This window comes from Cupressus sempervirens, chromosome 11 (assembly GCF_028749045.1).
Source record: "Cupressus sempervirens isolate cs-2001-9-10 chromosome 11, ASM2874904v1, whole genome shotgun sequence".
Taxonomy (NCBI): domain Eukaryota; kingdom Viridiplantae; phylum Streptophyta; class Pinopsida; order Cupressales; family Cupressaceae; genus Cupressus; species Cupressus sempervirens.
In genome coordinates, this window is record NC_143128.1 from 182,808,487 (window position 1) to 182,830,585 (window position 22,099).

General features: G+C 36.9%; 1 protein-coding gene across 1 annotated transcript in view; it reads right to left on the minus strand.

Moving 5' to 3' along the window:
* Positions 1-360: 360 nt before the first annotated feature.
* Positions 361-22,099, minus strand: part of MDAR4 (monodehydroascorbate reductase 4) — a 107,135-nt gene continuing 85,396 nt past the window's right edge. Inside the window, exons 4-7 of the mRNA XM_089809670.1 lie at positions 2,726-2,844; positions 2,260-2,479; positions 1,778-1,896; positions 361-1,220 (exon numbers count right to left, since the gene is read on the minus strand). Coding sequence (XP_089665796.1) covers positions 480-1,220; positions 1,778-1,896; positions 2,260-2,479; positions 2,726-2,844 — 1,199 coding nt within the window. The 3' untranslated portion in view covers positions 361-479. The remainder of the gene's footprint in view (positions 1,221-1,777; positions 1,897-2,259; positions 2,480-2,725; positions 2,845-22,099) is intronic.

Below are 22,099 nucleotides of genomic sequence, written 5' to 3' on the forward strand. Positions count from 1 at the left end.
GAAATTCATGGATACTTTATGATACTTTATGATACTTTATGATGTCTCAGAAATAAATTCAGCAAGAGGATATTTTAGATGAAATTTATTTTATGTTTCTGATTTCTTAAATTTGTTGCCCTGCCCCTGTTTCATACCGAGTTTCTCAATAGTTCAGCCTCAAACAAATTATTGATATGATGCCATATTTAATAAAGATAGGTTATAGATATCACCTGTGCTAAAGAAATCAATAAATAATCCATTCACCAATTCTTACCATCTCTACATGTGCAAAAGGACTGCTTTCCTGCCCCATTCCATCCAAAACTTTCGCAATAGTTCAGACTCATACGAACAATATGTTGATATAACACCATATACAATAATAATATGTTATATACATCATCTGTGCTAGTGAGATACATCAATAGATAATCTGATTACCAATTCTTAATATCTCTGCAATTGCAAAACTAATCAAACTATTTGTCTTCAGTTTACATTTTGTACCATCTACGCTGCTTTCTTCTATACCAAAACACAAATGCAGTAATTGTTGTAGCAACAAAGACCCCAGTGGTGACTTGCAGGGTATATGGAGGTAGGTTTTCAACCAACAAATTGCCTTTACAAGTCATTACTCCAACAAAATCCTGAGCCGGAGATTGCTTGAGAGAGAGTGCAAACTCCAGTCCCTGGCTTGATAGCACACTTTTATCTCTAATAACTGGTCTTATTCTAGCAGCATTCTCCAATGCAGCATACTCGTCCTTGCTACCCCCTTCAAGGAATACCCCAACAAGCTGTCCTCTGTCCACCCAGTATGCACCAAATTTTCCCTGTTTTGGATCCCCAAAATGGATGGGGTCCCCAGAATTGTCCCCATAGAATTGCCAAGAGAGTGTGAAAACTCTTGAATAGAAGTATGGCACATAATCAAGGTCATGAATCTTACCTGAAGCCATTATTGCTTTAACAGCATGTTTTGCAGATTTGCGAGCAAAGTCTACATGTTCCAGTCTTCGTACCTCTCCTGAAAGCTTCAGTGGAAAAGCTGCCATGTCTCCAACTGCATAAACATAACCATTGCTTGTTTGCATTTTTCCATTGACTTTAATGCCACCTTTCTCCAACACCAGTTGATCTTCAAACAACAGAGTGTTTGCTCTTATACCTATTCCAACCACAACCATATCAGTAGCTAAGCGTATTCCATTCTTCAAAATCACTGCAACAACCTGGTATGTCAAAAATGAAAAAGAATATCATCCAGTGCCTATAAAGAAGAAGATAATTAAATAGAGGTAACTGTTAAAACTACAATGCTTAGACTAAAAAATCAATTTCTGACAATTTATTAGCAAGCAGCTGAATTTTGATCAAACTACTAAGTAAATTGCCTTGGGAAAATATAGAGGTGTCACAGTTTACTATTTTAAAACAGTGAGACTTGAAGGTATATGCAACACAAACAGAGTAAATGAACCCAAAAATGCTAAGACTATGCAATGGATAAAACATATTTCACTGGCATAGGTGCCAAAATATTCATGGTACACCATAGTAGAGTCGGAATTAAAATATATATTGAAGTTGTAAATGTATTTATTCCTGAAGTTCTTCAATGCAAGTGACTATTAGATTGATACTGGTTGTGTTGTACAGGTAAATTTTTGTGTGCAACAGATGAATAAGTCCAACCAAGACCCTTAACTGTGACCTTTTTTGCCCCATTATATTGGACTTGTGGATAATAATGAATCTAAAATGTTGTGATGATAGTCAAATTGCTTACCTTACCCTCTGAATCCCTTTCGAAAGATGACATTACAGTTCCCTTTATGAACTGAACACCTTTACTCCTATAGTACTCCTCATAGAAAGCTGCTAACTCTGGTGTAAATAACCGAGCCACTGTAATCATGGACCTAAAGAAGGTGAATCTCCAGCATTTATCAAAAACAAAACAATTGTAAGCATTATTCTAATTTCTATCATCATCATTGTGCTATATTAGAAACCCAATTGTAGTAATGAACAATAAATCAAGGTCCATTAAAAATGGGAATCATAAACAATGCTTTTTAAATTGTAAAGCATCATCAGCATGTGGTACATTAAAATAAAATGAAGAAGAAAAATAGAATTATGTATCTACAAGATTGATATGAAAGAAAGCTTGCTTCAGTGATTCTCTGGAAATACCATTGTTGCATATAAGATGGAGAATGATGAAACTAAGTATGCGAAAGATATGGATAGGAGAAAACGGCTTACTTAAGTGTTCCTCGGGAAACACCATCGTTACATGTATTTTATTGGTAACTAATGCTGCAGCACACTCCATGCCTATGTATCCACCGCCAATTACAACAGCATTGGCCCCAGTGCATGAGGCCATAATATTCACAAGTTTGGTTGCATCATTTAAATCTCGCAAATAGCATATATTTTTAGCATCTGATCCATTCACTCCAAATTCTTCAAGCTTCAAAACCTAGACGAAAGCATGAATTGACACAAGAACTTAATCAACTCAGCATTGAGGCTTGAAATTCTACAGGGTAAACATTTACTAATTAGTACTTGTAGAAAAACACATAAAGACAAGCGTGAACAGGTTTCTTGTCTCCCCATATATACATGCATTTAAGAATCAAGAAGCAAAATAAAGATCCATAGAGACAAAAGAAACAAAACATTCAAATCATAGGACAAGGCCACTTCTTTATTAATGTCATACCCGGGCCCCAGTTGCAACAATTAAAATTTTGAATGTAATGGTTTCGCCAGATGCAGTTAACAATGTCTTTCGCTTTACATCAGCTGACTTTACATGAGTTCCAAGAACTAACTCGATTCCTAAAAAAGAAAAATCAAGTTACTCAATAGTTAATAATACACCAAGTAAAAAGTTTAAAATAACTTAATACAATATCAAACTTTACAGATAAAAAAAATACACACAAGTGAAAAGACTAAATGTAAACCAAAAATGAGAGGAAATCCTTAAATACCACTTCTAAAATAATGTGAATAACTATTGCATCACAATTCATGTTAGCTGCTTTTTCTGAGGTTTACAAAAATTGCACTTTCGACTATGTGGTACTGCTCCATGTTGTTCAACAATTTTATGTCTTTGCTTTCTCCTCTATTCTTTCATCTCACAATGTCATTTTACTTGGATTATCCATTCATAGAACTTGAAGGATGTTAGCACAATCCCACGACAAATACTTAAAGATGTTTGAAAAGGCCTTATCATAGCAGATAGAAAGGAAAACAAATGTGAAAAAGAAAACAAAAAGCATAGAGTCAGTTTTGAATGGCGCAGAAAAGTAGTAGATGATCCAAATATGTTAGCCTACAAAAATATGTGAGCAGTGAGTGTTTATGTTTATGATTTGTACGGAAGTGATTTTTATATTAATCATAAGCATAACCTGGATTCCAATCTACAGCTAAAGACAACTATAATAGCACCAGAACCCAAGATCCCAAGAAAAGATGAACATTTTGGAAACCATATTCACATATGGGTTTACAATGTTCACACCATTCTATGAAAATGTGCTTCCAATCATTCTGCATGACAATACTCACTGATAGGAAGCACAGAGAATTTTAACAAAACATACTGACCATAAATTGAAAAGGAGGCAGTATTAACATTCATGGATTATAAAAAGACATTTTGGTCATTTTGCTGGATAAAAGCATGCCTGTCTATTAAAAACTGTTCCATAATAGATACTAAAGAAATTGCAATTTTCCTTCCACCCCAAAAGCCAAAATCTAAATGAATCTACATTTTGCTGATAAAACTCCCTTTTACATAGAACAGAAAAGAATTAGATAACCCAGTCCATGAACTTAACAAAACTGCATACTAAGCACCCAGAGTCAAAAGTTACCAAAACATAAAAAAGAATAGAACTACCCAAAACCACACTCTGAGAACCAACTAGAGATGCTGACCATCACAGATGTCAGAATAGTTGCGACCTGATGGTCTAACAAGCAAGCATTATTTGCAATCCCCTATCAGATATTAAATAAGATACACACAGTCATTCATCAGCTCCACCTGAGCATCAATATCTGCGGACTTCCAAATTTGCATTAGTCAAAATATAGAAGAATGTGCAAGGACTTAAAAGGCTTTTAAGCAGGAGCTTAACAAATGCTGAAACAGCAATAGGTTGCCCCACAGGCATCTAGTTTCTTGCTGGCTGTCAATTGGTTCACACACTTAAATGAGAAATATAATAATAATATTAAAAGAAACCTGCATGGTGCCAACTGTTCTATCCTCCAGTGAAACTGTGAAACCATGGAACATGCCCCTAACCCTAAAACCTTGTGTTCTTGGGATGGGGCCATCCTTGGGACGAGAAGATAGTGTCCCCAAGTTTCCAAACAACCACCCATTCACCTCCCATCACATCCCTGGAACAACAGGGGGGTGCACAGGGATCCCTCGACCATTCCAGGGACATCTGTGTGTTCCCCAACAGCCGGCAATTTTTTAAGTGTTTTAAAAAAATCACATCTTTTAAAAATGCATGTTTTTAATTTGATTTTGGGCTCCATTCAAACCCTAACTGTATGTAGGGCCCCTCTAAGCTTCATTCTTACTCACAATTTCATTTCTCATTGCTTGCTAAAGCAGATAGAGAAGAGTGAAGAGGAGAAAAAAGCAGTGTAACACCAGTACTGGGATACATCGGGACAAATTTCCGGGACATGGAGAAAATGGGCCTCATTTTCAGGACAATGGGGGAACGGCGACAAGGGGAAGATGAGGTAGGGAGTGGTGTTGTATAGTATACGTATAGAACTTGAAATGCTAGTTATGAAATGGTGTTTAAATAGAACATACCAAATTAAAATACTTGAACATAGAAAAATTACAACATGAACTAGAACCATTGAAGTTTTGAACATTTAACATAGTAACATATTACATACCAAATAGTAACCTTCAAAAATAAAAATTCAAATAGAAATTCAAGTACCCATCCCAATGGTGGCATGGTTGCGAAATGGCGAAGGTGGGGGTAATTGGGTGCTCAAGTACCTGGAGCAAGGACGAGTACTTCAAGGTTTGGGAAAGGGGTGCGAGTCCCTGTGTTACACTAGAGAAAAGAGAACTTGGACGAGTGAAGAAAAGCAAGTACAAGTGAAAGAGAAGTGACAAGGAGCAATAAGAAGAGAGTTTCTTCACCATCGTGAAAAGATTTTTCAAGCACAAGGTAGGGTTTTTAACTTTTTTTATTTTATATCCTGATTTTCATTTGTAAATTTGTAATTGTTTTTATTCATTGTTTTTTCAATGTTTTTTTAATTTCTGTTGTTTCATTTCTAAATCAGACTTTCTATTGAAACTGGTTGCTTGTTGAATTAATTTTCATTTTGTGAAATACAGGGTCACGATGAGCTTCCATTGCCATGATATGAGTGAGAATAAGATGTAAATTAAATCTCACGGTGCAAGTCAATCAGAAATTAACCCGCGCAGGAGGTTGCGGTGAGTGAACGTGGGGCTAATGCAAATGGCCAAACTAGTTGCATGGCTAGAGCATTAGTTGCTACAAATTGGCCCTCAGAGCTTTTGGCAAAGTATGTTAGGGGTACTTATAATCCCAAGTCTCCACTCAAACAGTTTGCAACAAGAACAACAGGCCCAACGCCAACAAGTGGTGGCACAAGGAAATGGAGATGCAAGATCTGAAGTACAAAATGGTTTGGGAGCATTACTAGAGTTAATGCACACTTCCTCTTTTGGCCAAGAAAAGGTGTGGATACATGAAGTGTTTGAAGGAGCTTTAAAATCTCCCCTACAGAAATGAGCTCAACAAGCTTTGGGGTGATCCACATGACATTGGAGTTGCAATGCCTACTACTTTGTCTAGTAGGCAACAAGTTTATACTATTCAGCAGATGCAGCACAGCCACATGTTTCTACTAGTACATTGCATCAGACAGTAGGAACAATTTCAAAGTCAGCCTCGGGACCTTCATCCACTCGTAGTGTTGTGGCTGAATCACAAGAGAGCAAAGAAAATTGTAAGATGTAAAGTAAGCCCATAGCTGATTTGTTTAATGTGCAGCTCAAGGTTCAGATAGATGATGCCATTGGCAAGTTATTCTTTGCCAATAGCATCCCATTTCATGTATCTTGATCTACTTATTATAAAGAGAAGATGTTGATGGTGGTGAAGGGAGGACCATCATATGTGCCACGAAGAGACGACAAATTGAGAACCACAATCTTGGATAACAACTATGTCAAGACCAGTGCCTTGATGGAATTGAGGAATGGCATGCTAGGAGTTTGGATGCAGTATAGTTAAGGATGGGCAGGCAGAGATCAGGAATCGTCCACTCATCATCATTGTTACATATGTTGAGGGCCCATTCTTTCTCAAGGCAATTGATTGTTCACAAAACTGCAAAGATGCTAATTTTCAATTTGACATCCTTAGGGCATCTATTGAGGAAGTTGGGCCACAAAATGCGGTCCAAATAGTGGCATATGCTACACGAGTGTAGAGTTACAAGGAAGCCTGTTTTGGAAACCTACAAACATGTTTAGTGGAAGCCATGTTGTGAGCATGCCATGAACAATGAACTCAATGACATGGGGGAAGATTGATCGAATTAGAGTGGTCGGCAATCTGAGAGATGTGCAAATGTTTATCTACAACCACCATACTTCACATGCACTCTTAAAGAGCTTTGCGAACAAGGAGTTCTTGAAACTAGTTGAGACCATGTATGAATCCTATTTCATTTTCTTGGAGAGAATGTTTGAGTTGAAAGAGGCACTACAACTCATGGTTATGAGAAATGATCAGAATCAATGGGATGAGGCCAAGACACGGGAGGGAGGATGAAGGAGACAGCAAAAAGTGATGTATTTCGAAGTGATGCAAAATACATAGTTTCTATAACTGCTCTAGTTTTCCAGGTCATTAGATATGGGGATGGGACGTACCTACCCTTGGAGAGATGTATGAGTGCATTGAATTTATGTTGACCAAATGGGGCTTGTATGAGAGGGCCCCACTTTAGCATTCTACAATGAGAAGATTTGGCAAATCATTCAGTGCAAATGGGATATGTTGAATACTCCACACATGGTTTCTTATGCATTTAATCTGACGTAGTGCACGTCTAGGCCTGGTAGAGTTGCACAAACTCAAAATGATGAGGTGAAGGAAGGGTTCTTCAGGTGCATTAATAGGATGCATGATGCTGAAATAGTTGGTAAGATTCACACTGAGTGGACAATATTTGCCACTCTTAGGGTTGATTCGAGTGTAGCAAAGGCAAATATAAGAACTATGGTACACGAGGATCCAATTTTGTGGTGGAACTGTCATGGACAGAACTCAATGACTATCACACTAGCCATTTGTCTACTATCTCAAGAGGAATCAGTCTACTTATAGCTTCATCCAATATCTTAAGAGGAATAGACTTACCTCTAAGAGAACAGAAAAGCTAGTGGTTTTACAAAGTGCCTTGCATATCACTGACCACAAGACACGTGTGTAGGACAGCCCAACAACATGATGGGATGTAGAACCAAAGGAGCCATCAGACGTTGATGACGATGAGGATGCATTGCCTTTAGATGCAGGGTTGGTTAGTGTTTGTTTGGCAGATCTTGATCATAAGGAGTCCGGTAGTTTTAGTAATGAGGAGTATTCCTTGAGGGGTGATTAGAAACCTCCATTCACTACACACTGACATTTTGTACTTGTTTTAATATCATGCTACTCATTGTAATCATCTTTATGATATTTTTTATATTCATAATATAGAAATCTTCCATTCATCAAGTCAACAATTTTGTTTGTCAAATTGAAATTTTAATTAATATTATAAATTTTATTGCTATTCAATGTTCATTGCAATATTTAAGTATTTAGTGTCTTTACAGCTGTTACAGTTTTAGTATGTATTTGCAATTCCACTATTTGACTTCTAGTTCTTAATATCTTACACATCTTTTCATTTCAAGTACTATATGTATAGTATACAGCAACCCCTCCCCTCCCACACCTCATGGCATCCCCACAAACTTAGGCCCTTTAGCCCCCTGTTCTGGAAACCCGTCCCGACACCTCATTGTCACCAAGAAGTGGGGTAACAATGCTATCCTTGCATCCCCCCTGTTCCTCCCATCACTAAAGACGAATTGAGAGAACTAAATATCAGCCAAAGAGTATAAAGGCGCTGAAGACAATGGAGAAAGCGGATTTTTTGAATGGGAAATTAGCCAATTTTGGAAATACATTGTAGGAGAATGAACCTAATTTTGGCAGGCATTATGTTTGATGCTGGAAAGTAAACAAGATCTGGACCTTTGTGAGTGACTTCAACAGTAAGTGAGGACCAATATGCTCAGTCAGAGTGTAGCAAAGGCAGATATAAGAACTATGGCACAGGGAGGTCTTCAAGGATTTACTGTGAAAGAAAATGAGAGATTTTAACAAAACCTTCATAGTAAATAACACTATAGCCCTTGGAGTTAATGTTTTTGAACCAGAATATAAGAATGCAATAATCAGAAATACAATAACCGATGACGCGTTTATTATCCTAGAAAAACCCTCCTACTTGAGGTAAAACCCCAGCCATGCTGCAAAAACTTCCTCCTTTATTATGATCTCAAAAATTGATTACAAAGCTTTCGACCTTATACAGAATAACAATCTTTCTCAGAGATTGTCAACTCTCAACAATCATCAGAAATAGACTGATATCAAGAACAATAATCACGCTGCAACCCTACAGCTTAGCAATTTGACATCAAAATGTTCATCCTTACATATGATCATTCATCCAGAAAAAAAATCAAACTGTTGTAGACATGGATTGTATAGATAATGATACAAAACCTTTTCACAGTCACAAAATACAAAGACCTTTTTCAGCTAAAATCACATTTCAGTTTTCTCCTACAAAACAATCATGCATTTTCCAAGTTGTAGGCAAACTACACATGATATGAAAAAAACTCTTCAATACCGCATACATACATCATATATCATATATCAATTGCATAGAATACTGATAATAATTCCAGAAAATAATATGAATTCTTCTCTTGACAGCAATCTCAGATGAGGTGCCAAAAAAAAAAATGCCTCCGCAAGTAAATGAATACTACTAAATAACCAACGCTCGCAGCAATCCAAGTATGAGAGATTGGAAAACGATGAGAATCTGCCATTACAACCATCCACCATGGCAAGAAAATGTGAAATAGCTAACTCATAACAAGTAATATGAGTAGACACCAAAGGAACTGACAGGACCATGAGGAGAATCGACGCCTCATATCAATGATGGCATAGACAAAGAAATGTCTGCATAACTTCCACAACAGTTGAAAGCTCTATATCGATGCCATTAACCAACACATATGTGACTGAGGCTAACTTGGTAGCTAAGTCATTAGCCACTGAAAATCAATACATAGAAGGATAGTTGCAAGCAAAGTCATAGCTCAACATTACAGGAGCAGCTTGATATAGCACAACAGCAACACAAAATATTCTGAAGATGATCAAAGCTGACAGGGGCATAACCAATAATACTCAAGCATCGAATAGCAGATAAATCCCAGAGAACTCTGGGTAATTATTGGAGGCAAAATGATCTCTCTTGCTGTTACAATATTCAACACATGATGGAGTAGCTTCATGGCTCTGATTTTGCACACAACGTTAACAGTGGGGGTGGGGATTGAACTGTTGCTTTTTGTTTTTTAATATTAAAATGATGGCCCTTTTAGGACGGACTGCCCTTTGTTGTTGAGAAATAGATCACCCTTGAATAATAATAAAATGGCATTCCCTATGTGAAGACAATTCTGTCCATAATATGGTATATGGTATAAGAAAGAAGCCTCTCTGCCTTGTTTGAACAAGAAGATGCCCAGATCAAGTGTTCTACCTCCCCCAAATCGATTCTACCCTAAAAGATAAACCCTAAAACTGCTATGCAAAGTATTTGTGATTCTGTTGCGTCCTTGAAAATGATGAATATTTCCAAGTAATTGAAGTTATTGATTTTGGATTTGAAAGTGCACTTTACACTATTTGGCCTGGTGCTTCCTGTTTTTGAAGTTTTTCAAGTAAATAATGCAAGGGTGAAGGTTGTACTTACATCCTTACTACATGTCATTGCACTTGTTTCTGAAGTTGGTTATCCTCCTTATAATTGGGTTATTCGAACTGTGTTGACTATTGACAATAAGATGTTTCGTTCATGTCTTGTTTATGCACCTAATGCCTATACAGTAATGGTGTAGTGTCCCTTAGATTATTGGGAGAGATTTGAACATGATAGAAGATATATAAATTAAAATGGAGGGAACTCTTTTGATGGGAAGGCAATTAACTTTTTTCTGGTCTATATTCAGGAGGAAAGGGAATAATGGGTATCCATTAGTTCAGGGTAAATCTTGCGGTAAAAGTATTTGATATGCCAGAAGTAGCTTTCAGAGCGGCAATAAAAGGGTTTACACTAAATCTGACAAATTTTACCATGACTCAATTTTCTAATGGTATCTTACAAGTATTAACTCTCTGTGGATAAGATGATTCCAGCTATCCTTTCAGATCATCATCCTATTCAATTCAAGTTCCATATTAACTCTTCCCACTTTGATATTCCAGAATTTGAAGGGTTATATAAACTCCTTGTTTCCCATCTTAGGGATCAAGAATAAATTGAACAGCTAATTTCCTTGTGGAAGCATGTATTGAAGGGCTATTATTGTCAAGAGGGAACCAAAAATTTAAAGGAATCTATGTTAAGAACAAAGCTAAGAATATAACGTTGTCTTAAATAAAAGAATCAGGAAAAGCTTTTCATAAAGGAAGTAAATTTTGCAAAATCCCCCCATGAACCTGCTCTTCAAGAAAGTGCTATGAAGTTGAAACAACAAATAAAGTGTGTGCAGAACTACTTGGGGATGGGTGCTAGACTCAGACCCAAAATGAAATGGTTGAAGCTACAGAGATAAAGGAACTATATTCTTTTTCAAATTTTTGATAGTAGAAACTCTGGAGAAAAGATTGATATTATAGGTTGAAGTTATACTGATTGAAGATGGTGAGCAGCTTAGAATTGCCTTCCAACCACTCTATAAAAAAATTTACTTCTGATAAGTTAAAAGCTCAGGCCCTTAAATCTAGGGAGTTGAACCTTAAGCCGGTAGTACCCAAGAAGATTAATAATGCTCTTCCTACCATGCTAGATTCTGATATTACAATTTACAGTAGATAAAAAGAAACCAACTGGCACCTTTTAAAATGATAGAGCTCCTTAACTGGATGGCTTCTCAACGTAGTTTATAAGGTCAACAAAGAACAGGTCTCTTTGGTACTTGATTTTTATAATGAAGAAACATCAGCTGGTTCTTTAGGTGAAAACATTAAAACCGGTGCTATCAAAGTGCTGCCTAAAGAAGGGGATTTAATGCAGTTTTATGATATGTTCTCTAAAGAGTTATACATGTGAACAAGGAATTTATCACTTTTGTACTCGATGTTTATTATGACAAAATTTCTGCTTATTCTTTATGCAAAACCTAGGTTGCCCATTCAGGTGCGGGTATGGATGTGGAAGCAAGAGCTGGGTGCATGGATGCCTGAAATTGATGCAAAGCATTACGAAAAACTCTTCAACTTCCTAGGATCTTGTTGATCCAACCTTCATTTCAGTATGAGAACACTTAATTAGAGGCAAAGCAACATGAAATCACCAAAACAATAACATTTATGATAGGTTCTTTAATCCTATCAAAAGAGACACTACATATCCCATCCCACTTCAACATACAACTCACTCAATTCCATTATCAACATCTATTCCATATTCTGATCACAAACATTAATCTTTGACAATTGTTCTAATTCAGTCTTCCTGGAACAGTTTTTGAGAATCCATTTGGTTGACCCTCTTAACAAAAAAAATAATTTTACTGGTAATAAGCAAAGTTGCAGGTAACTTAATGATCTGCCATCTCCCCAATTCTTATGTTGTTATGATCCCATTTGATCCCTCAACCACAATTCTAGAACAAATAAACAAGAATGTACCTGCACGCTGCCCTCTTCAATAGACCTATACACAGAGGTCTATAACTTTTGAACTAGAACATTTTTCTTTGATCTAACCGTTGATTACTGACATAATTTGGTCCCTAACAATATGTTCAAAATTGAGAGAAATCCAACGGTCCAATCAAAAAAATTGATTGTTTTTCCAAAACTGGTCACCATGAATCAGGTTTTGGGCAGTTACAAACAGTTTTCACCAAAACTCTGATAACTTTCTCAATAATGCATGAAATCATCTCAAACCAAAAGCAATGGAAAGCTTATTCAATGTACTACACTACCATAATAGAAATACACTTCTTTTCAGGCTGTACATGGTCGTACAAGACCTGGAAACAAGAGGAAAAACTTTCAAGACAACAAATAATGGATTTAAACAATGAAAATATGATACCAAAATACTTCCCATGCTTTCCAATCTTTCTCGAACTTTACATAATGCCTATGAACAACCATTACAGACGTTTTTATAGCCTTTAAACCTTCACGTGGAAGTTACAATTACTCAACTTCCTCTCATGACCATACAACTTCTCATTTTATCTTTTTACTACTCTTGAAAAGTTGCATTTTACAACTTTTGACAAATGACCTTTAAAACTTCACAAAAACCTTACAAATATATTAGAATGGACAAGTAATGTCTTCTATCACCATTTTACCCCTTCATGGGTATTTGATGCAAATTTCACCAAATAACTAATTCAAGACCATATTAGGACAACTTGGACAACTCATTACAATGAGCTCTTTTAGCCTTACATATTAATTCATATTGACTCACAAAGACATTACAAATGCAAATGTACTTCAATTTACTTATGAATTAAGTTTTATTCCAATATAGACTCCTTTTATGCCTTTTCTAGGTGCTCCTACACCAGAAATATTTTTGGGGAGTTTTGGATGCTTATATATGCATGTATAGATAGATAGAGAGATAGATAGATAGATAGATAGATAGATATATACAAAATTAAATCATTTGATAGTATGATAGTTAACCATTGATCAAGATATCTAATGGTTCACAAATTTTCGAATTGAAATAACTAAAAAGCCATATCATATACATCTATGTTCACGATTGCAATGCAAATCATAAAATCATTAAAATTACAAAATCAAAATATAGTTCATGATTCAATGTTCATGAATCCGAATCAGAATATTTGCAAAAAAATCCTCATCATCTCCAACTCATCCAGCTGCTGCAAGTTCAAGATAATAGAAGAGGGCAACGTCTATACAGCCACGAAAATGCACTTCCATACAAAGGAGAGGACTTAGTTGATTTTTTAAAAAGTTAGAAAAAGCAATGTAAAGGAAGTGCATTTTCGTGGCTGTATAGCCACGGGCATAGAAGAGACCCAAGCAACAAACAAAATGAGATGGAAAAAAAAAAAAAAAAAAACAAATGTTATTAGCTTATGTTTTAGTGTTTTCTAGGTTGTTTTCTGGCTGAAAATGACGTTTTCACTAAGTGGGCCTATGGATGCTTACGGAAGCACCTGGGTGCCCTATGGATGCCAATTGTAAGCACGTCTAGGGGCCCAGGATGCGCTTCCAGGTGGCATCCACAGGGCATCCAGATCACAATCTGCATCAGCTTCTGCCCCCAAGCATAAACAGAAAGCATCGCTAAGAGTAAAACATGTATACTAGTTATCAAATTGTACCCTAAAGGACTAAGAAATAGAGACATATAACATTGCTTAGTATGTCATACAAATTATTTGCTAAAATCTTTTCTTCTAGACTACAAAAAGTGCTCCCTCAAAGTATTTCTTCCTCTCAAACTGTTGTGTAGAGAGGAGATACAGCATGGATAATTTGATTGCAAATTATAGGGTATTCGCCAGGCCAAAGCCTCTATATGCATGAATTGTTGGATTCTGAGAAAATTATTGATTGAATTGAATGGCTTTTTATTTTGTTATTCATGAGAGCTGTGGTGTTTAGTGAATTTTTGCCAGTTAGTGGATGTTTTATTTAACGATATTTGTGCTAAAAGAAGCATTAGTGGGGTTTACAAATGTTTTTGATTTGCAAATCTTCTATTTGGCCCATTAGCTCCTATCTTCTTTTTCAATGTTGTTGAGTCTATAAATACCTTCTCAAAGATTATTTCTTGGCACCTCTTGTCAGGCATTTTGGTCTCCTTTAGCAAAATACTGGAAATCCAATCAGCAGCTAATTGAACCTTCTGAACTCAACTTCGATAAATTTATTAATATGAAGTATAGACTAAATATCTATCATCTAGCCTCAAGGTCCAAACTGACCTTACATTAATCTGTAGTGCTTGGTGGGATGGAATCTCCTGTTGGATCAAGGATTGGTGATGTGAATGGAGGAACAATTCAAAATAAAATCTTCAGATAGCTAGCCATTCTATTTGCTCTGTCATCTTCATTTAAAGAGATGTAGCAATAGGTCATGGATAAAATTTCTAAAAAGGTGACAAAATGAAGTCACATTTGTTTTCATCTGCTAAGAGAGTTCAAATGCATCAGAAGATATTTTCTTCCTCCGCTATCAACAATTCCCATGTTGGATTGCCTGTTCATCCCATCTAAGCCTAACGAATAAAGTCATCCACAAATTCTTGTGTCCTGAAGGAGAGAAGTTAAGAGAGGCATGTTGCTTGAGGAAAAATTTGTTCTCTCCAAAAAAAATCAGTTGTATGAACTTGAGAAATCTTTTCCTTCATGATATAGCATTTACTTTAAGTTGATTGTCAGGGCATTGAATAGCAATGAAGTTGGAAAGTTCTGATAAGATATAATATAGACGAGTACCCCCAAGGGTGAACCTGATTGGAATGATCTCCATGACTGTAATGTCCCCAATTTTAAGAAGGATTCTAATAATAATAGAGTTTAAATATATGTTAAACAAATAATCAAATAAAATATAATTATGATTATTATAATTATGTTGATTAAATTAAATAAATAATTTAATCAATATATTATTATCTAAGTCATTATAATAATGAAAGAAGATATTAATATCATATAAATATGATAAGATATTAAATGAGTAGTAATATTAGAATAAATAACTAATAAAATATTTCAATTAAGACATAATAGGTTCATGATATTGACCTATAATATATGATCTAGGAACATAAACTAAAATTTATAAAAGAGATATAATTCATATTATAATCATTAGTTATGTTGCTGGCTGTGACAAGTCATGACCTTTGTAAGGGGAGATTCAAATCAAATGAAGAGTGAATATAAGCATTGATCAAGACTACCACGGGGGGCATCATGGAACGAAACTGAAATACAATTCGTCCCGCATAAGGTGACATGACCCAATAGAAAAGTCTGAGACAAACATCAAAGAGCATAGACGAAAGGACAAAGACCACAAGCAATCTGAGCAACAAAAGGAAGACAACCCACATTAGATCAATGTCAATACCAGAGAAAAGAAGTGGAACAAGAAGAGAGAAAAGGATAACAAGATAGCAATAAAAAGGAGACAAGTAAGTGACGATGCCGCTAAGGGACATGGATCGAAGTAAGACAATAAGCAACAAATGATCATAATGACAAAATTACTAGGGGATAACCAACACACAATAAATGCGACATTCCAAGGGAAAATAGATACCACTGGCAATGGAATTCTATATCAGGATAGACAAGCAGCATTGGTTCAAATAATCAGGACACAACAATGCTGAGTATTGGAGGTACATCTAATGCAATACACATGAGCATATACCAAAGTGAATAGACATCAAGCGCAGATTCATCAACTTCCTTTGGAGAGAATGGATGGAAATATACAAAGCATAGACCAGAGTGAATAGACATCAAGCGCAAATTCATCACCTACCTTATTGGGGACATAGGCTCTTTGTGGGAGTCATTAAACAGATTTGTGCTCTCAAAAACACCTTCAAAAAATGACCCTTAAATGCCCAAAATGAGAAGACAAACAAAACTAACAGTTGGAAAGACTATCATGAGATTGATAGTTTTCCTCTGAATTGAGTGGTACAACTCCCTGTAAAAAGATATTCAATGAATTAAAGTCGATTATGTCTTTAACTACAAGACACAAAGGTCATGGCATTCATTCATTTATATGCAATGAATGCAATTACAGACTTAAATGCTGATGAGAAAGATAAATCAACAACCCGCAAACTACTTACTTAACCCTCCACAATATAGGAAGAGAAAATGAATTAAATACCTTGTTCTACAACACAGGGATGTGTAAACCACTAGATTCAAACATACACTTAACAAGAAGGTGGCGACTCTATTCAATGAGATTTCAATTGGTAGCTCTCTTGAGGGAGAAGACTGGGAAGGAAATGGCAGATGTATCAATCATTTCAAAGAAACTCTTTTATTCCAGATGGCATCAAGTCATTGGACTTCAGAAGATTTGATTGTAAACCTAACGAGTTGTTCTCAAAGCTTTCGCAACTTGTACCAAAGTTCCATGGAGAATGGGAAAAATCAGCACTTCAACATCTGGATGTGTTTTCTACATTTGTAGAAGATTATGAGATTTGTACAAGAGATAAAGTGATGAAGCTATTTGTCAAGACATTAAAAGACAATGCAAAACAAGCATATGAATCATTACCTACACAACGTATCTCATCTTGGAAAGGATTTGAACAATGGTTCTTAAATGAATTACATGATGAAGTGAGGAAGATAACGTGTATAGAGAACATGTATGACGACCAAAGCTGCAACATGGAAGGGTATCCTAACATGTTTCTACTTGATGCATTTTTCAGTTTGGAGGGATTTGAAGGGCAGTCTTCAGCATATTTGTTCATGAGGATGACAAGCATTTACCATGGGATACCATCAAACATCATGCCTCCACGTGAGGAATTTATGAAGAAACTTTTTGAGTTGGGAATCTCACCAGATAACCCAGGTTTGAAGCTTTTTTTCAGATATTAGAAGAAGATGATAAAGACGAGGAAAAGTATACCGAAGTGAGACGAAAACATAATGTTGTTTCAGATTTGAGTGGAGAAGAAATTTTTGGACAATATGAAGAAGAATCCACCCATGATGAGACTTGTGCAACAACAGATTGAAGCCAATGTAGAAATGAAGAAGAGGATTCTCTCAACATGGAAGAACTTCAGATTTGTTGGATATGGAATATCATAAACATGTTAAGAAAAATGGTCCAATTCACTAGAATAAACAAGTTAATGAATCAGCACATATTCAAGGGCTACTAGATGAAGGAGATGATAATTCCTAGGAGTCAAATAGTGAAGATGAAATAGAACTGCAAATGGTAGGTGAACAAGAGGAATTTTCAGGAGATGTGTGTTGCCAGACTTTCAGTCCTCCCCCCATTTTTTTAAACTTCTGGCTTGGAGTCTAGTCAATGCATATAATTCTAAGTGTCCAAATCTAGGTTGCCCCTTAGGAGGCTTTCTTCTCATCCATTATCTTATTTCCCCTCACTGTGCAGGATTTTGAGAATTCACTACTATGCCTTCTCCCTCAACCCTTTATGCGAGATTCATGCAAATCAAATGCGTTGACATCTTAGTTGTCATAGGTTGGGTGGGATTGTTGTAAAGTGTCTTCCCATGAGGAGAAGAAAGCTAAAATTTCAATTGGAACATCAACACTGTGCCTAAGTGTGCTCCTATCGGAAAATCACCTGTTCAACTACTCCACCACTAGAGCGAAGCTCATTCAAGGAGTTTCCAAAGCAAGAAAAAGTTGCCTCCAGAAGCTTGATTTCGAAGGGACACAAGTGGAAATGATTAAAGAGCATGAGTTTCAAGTAAAGGAGTCCCTGAGATTGCCTAGAAATGAAGGACTTAGTGTTAACACTAAGTCATAAATCCACCTCTTTTGCTATTCCTCCGCAAGAGTAGCCCGTGAATGAACCAATTTGTCAACAAAGGAAATCGAAATCCATTTTTGGTAATGTGAGTGAAGAATATGCTAGTAGGGAGTCCATACCATACTGCTCGAAGAGGATCAAGTGCCCAAGGCTTCCCCAGATGAATAAAATACGAGGTAATTGAAGCCGTCAGAAAGAAGCCATTACAAGTGTGCTCCAATTTCAAAGAAGCGGATTCTTCAAATTTCTGAAAGTACAAAATGGGCTAAGACCATGCAATACATGGTTGGAGTTTACATTCTAAAGGTGCCTAGAGGGATCTTAAACCAAAGAAACAAATTCGAAGTTATCTCAAAGGTAAGAGTGGATGAATTTTAACTTTGTCGAAAAACACCTCTTCAGCTACAACTCCAACTAAAGGAGCACCTCGGCCGACACTTTCCTGAAAGTGCGGATCTTGCTCATTTTATGAAGCATGGATATGGAATTTTGCATTCCAGGGATCCTCAAAGGAATTCTAAGCAAGAAAGACCCATCTTTGGAGTCTCTAGAAGGCAGAAATGGCTGTGTCAAAAATTGGTCATTTTCAATGCACCACAACTCCCGGAGTACCTTCAACTCCCACTTTCCGAAAGTATAAGTTTGGTAGAATGCATGAAGTATAGATATAAATTGTTCACTTCCTAAAGATGCTTAAAAGAATGTTCAAGCCAAAAAGCCATTCAAATCAAAGAATTTCCTCTAAGTATGTGCTTTGTCAGAGTTGCACCTCTTCAACTACTCCTCCAACCGAAAAAGCACCCTACGTGCTTCTTTTCCAAAAAATGAATTTTTAAGTATATTATTGGGTAGTGGCTTAAGTAAAAGTAGAGAATATTCGTTTGGAGATGCCCATTTTATGCTTCCCCAAAGGAAAAGTGACCAATTATAAAGGATTTTCAGAAAAAGTAGAAAATGGACCTCTCCAATTTCACAAGAGCTCCTCGTGGGCCACTTCTCCGACAGGCCAAGTTAAAGTGCATTCTTTTGATAGCAGCTTGGTTATGAAACAGAATATTCATTCGGAGATGCCATTGTTATGCTTCCCAAGTTGCCCGAAAAAGAATAAAAGCTAAAGTATGAAGGTTTCGAAAAAGTGAGAAATGAACATCTCCACTACCAGAGTAGAAGCTCGAAAGACTACAATCCCAATAAAGGCAAAAAATCAAGTTCTCTAGCTTGTTGAATAAGTAATGAAAGAACTACTCCCCCGACTTAACTAAGACAAAGCATCGCAAAAAAGTAAAGGTAAAGCTTCTCTTCCAACTTGATTAAAAGTATTGGTTTTCTTTTGAGTCGGATTCTCCCATGATAAGCTTCCTCTCTAAAAGCCTATATAAAGAGGGAGAACCGGAAAAGTGAGTTTTCCACTGCTAAACCTTATAAAACCCATTGTACGGCCCCTTACTAAAGCCAGATTTGATATGAATGACATCATTTGGAACCATTAACCCACCACATTTATGGTAAATCTGATCATTGAACCATTAAAGGAGAAATATGAGTTGATGGGCTGCTCTTCACTCGTGTGACACAAAAAATTCGAAGCCCAACAATCAGATTCAAATTCAATAAGATCAGAAAGTAGGTGTTTTTACTTCTCCATTTTGAAATGACACTATTTCATCCCAAGGCTAGATTGTTTCTTGCTCTATGCTTTATATATAGATTCATGGCTATGAGAATTGGTATGCAAGACTGCCTAGTCTGGAGAGTAAATTGAAGGATTATAGAGACAAATCTTTTCATTTCTACGATCTCCACGATCTACACAAGAGATTGAATTCGCAACCCATCCATCCCATCACGCAGAAACTTAAGGAGAGTGGGTAGTAGAAGCTGTTAGATTCCCAATAGTCATCTAGGCACCAGAGCTCATACAAGAATGCATAGCTAGATATGATGCAAAGACAAAGCAAATTAAGATACCAGACAACTCTATCTTTCTCACCTTTGACACAGGTCTCATGCAGAGCGCATTTGGAACCTCAGCTAGGGATGAGTACTGTGATATAGACTTTGGCTTGTCTGCCTCTATGTATAACGAGAAGACCTTGAGGTGAGTAGACATCATGGCGACCTAGTTCTAACCACCTAGAAGCAAGAAAAGTAAAGTTCCTAAGACTCTATTTGGAACCAGCCTAAGAAGGGAGATTGTAAATATTTTGGCCCTATTGAAGAAGTCCTAAATTTCATGGAGCATCATTTCTTTCTGGTGCAAGCAATTTGTGCAGATGGGCAATATATTGATTGGGCCCAAATTATCTACTATGAGCTTACAAGTTGGATGAATTATGCCAAAGCTTTTAAGCAATTCCACATGTCTTCATATCTGATTTATACTTTGGCAACACACTACTTGTGGCCAAGTTTGCCTTGCATTGAGGACTTTGATAAGACCAGGAAGGTCTATGATTTTTACCCTTGTCTACAACTTGAGAAGAGCTATGAGGAGTTTGTAAAGGTGATTGATGTCCTTACTATGAGGTTGTGCAGAGAGCTACAAGGATGCCCTAAAAGGAGATTCTCACCAGAGGCAATTTTTGCAGTCACCCAATTCGGATGCTGGTTTATCTGATTCTCGGCCTTCTCCTACATCAAAATCAGTGGATTTGATGGTTTCCCTTGGAGATTACCAAGGTATCCTGATGATAAAATCATGCTTATTGAATTGTGTAGACAAATTTTAGAAGTAAATACCTTCTGTGTAGCAGCAAGGAAGGCGAGAATTCCTTTCCCGATTGTTGTAGGATCATACTCGTGCATCTAGGTTAGATGCAAAGAATTTGATAAAGGCCTTTGAAGGCAAATATAAGTTCAAGGACTATGAAATGATAAGGCCTCAATTTGATCCTATTAATTAGTAAAGGATAATCTTCAACCTGGCTCCAGTTATAAGCATGTGCTAGATATTGAGGACTACTAGGTCGATTGTTAAACTAAAATTCAAACACAGGAGAAATTCTGGTCAAGGCTCATTGTTGAGCAAGTTAAACTGTATAAAGTGAATATTGATGTTGAGATGTTGGAGATGATGGCTCTTATATGAGGTCATCCACATATGAGAAGGAGATCAAAGACACACCTATTTTGTCTACTCCACCAAAAGGCCCTACAATTGATAGGATAGAGATCCTAACGGATAGTATCATCAAAAGGACTGACAAGTGGGTGGAGTGGATGAGAGCTAGAAGGAAAAGAACTAAAGCTAGTCGTTCTTCTACAGGCGTAGCTTCTAGAGGAGCTCAAACATCATCCGCAGCCACTTCAACCACTACAGCACTACAGCCACCTCTATGAATCCCTCTCAATCAGTGGATAGAGGAGGAGGTGACCAGCCACCAGAAGACAAGAATGTATAAGTCACTCCTACATGTGGAGGAGGTTCTCTGTTGAACACTGGAAATGTTGGAGATACAGAGGCAGAGAAAGAAAAAGAGAAGGAAAAGGAGCAAGCGACTAGGAAGGATTCCTCTACAGTTCTAGTAATTAATTTAGATGGTCATAACAACCAGCCAAAAGACAATCCTCCAGATAGCGGCCCCAATGGAGATGATCAAGCTCAAGGCACACCACAACTACAACAAGGACGTGCTCAAGGTAATCCACTTGCTCATTCTATAACTAAAATTGTGTATTTTCCATTTTCAAGCAAGAAGGAGACTCCTCCAGTTTCAAGGAAGCTATTTGATCCCTCTGCACTACAATCTGCCTTGAACATCTTTACAACCAAGTCCTGGTTGGAGGAGACTACTGAGAGAAAGAGGAGAAGGGTGGAGGAGAGTTTGCCTCCAAAGAATCTAATTGCTCAGGCAATGCAGCAACCAACCTTGTGCCCAAAATTGAAGAAACCAAGGACTCTAGCCGCCCTTGCTATGGATGTCAACACTGGTCATATGGTCATGGAGATAGCAGAGCCACAAGAGGGGAAAATTCAAGATTTAGCCCTAGGTGATTTCCAATTGGAAACACATGACATGGGCCCTCCACTGCACGACACCATGATCAATGTGTGGAAATACACCAATCTAAGGATTGAGGATAGGCTTGAGGAGCTC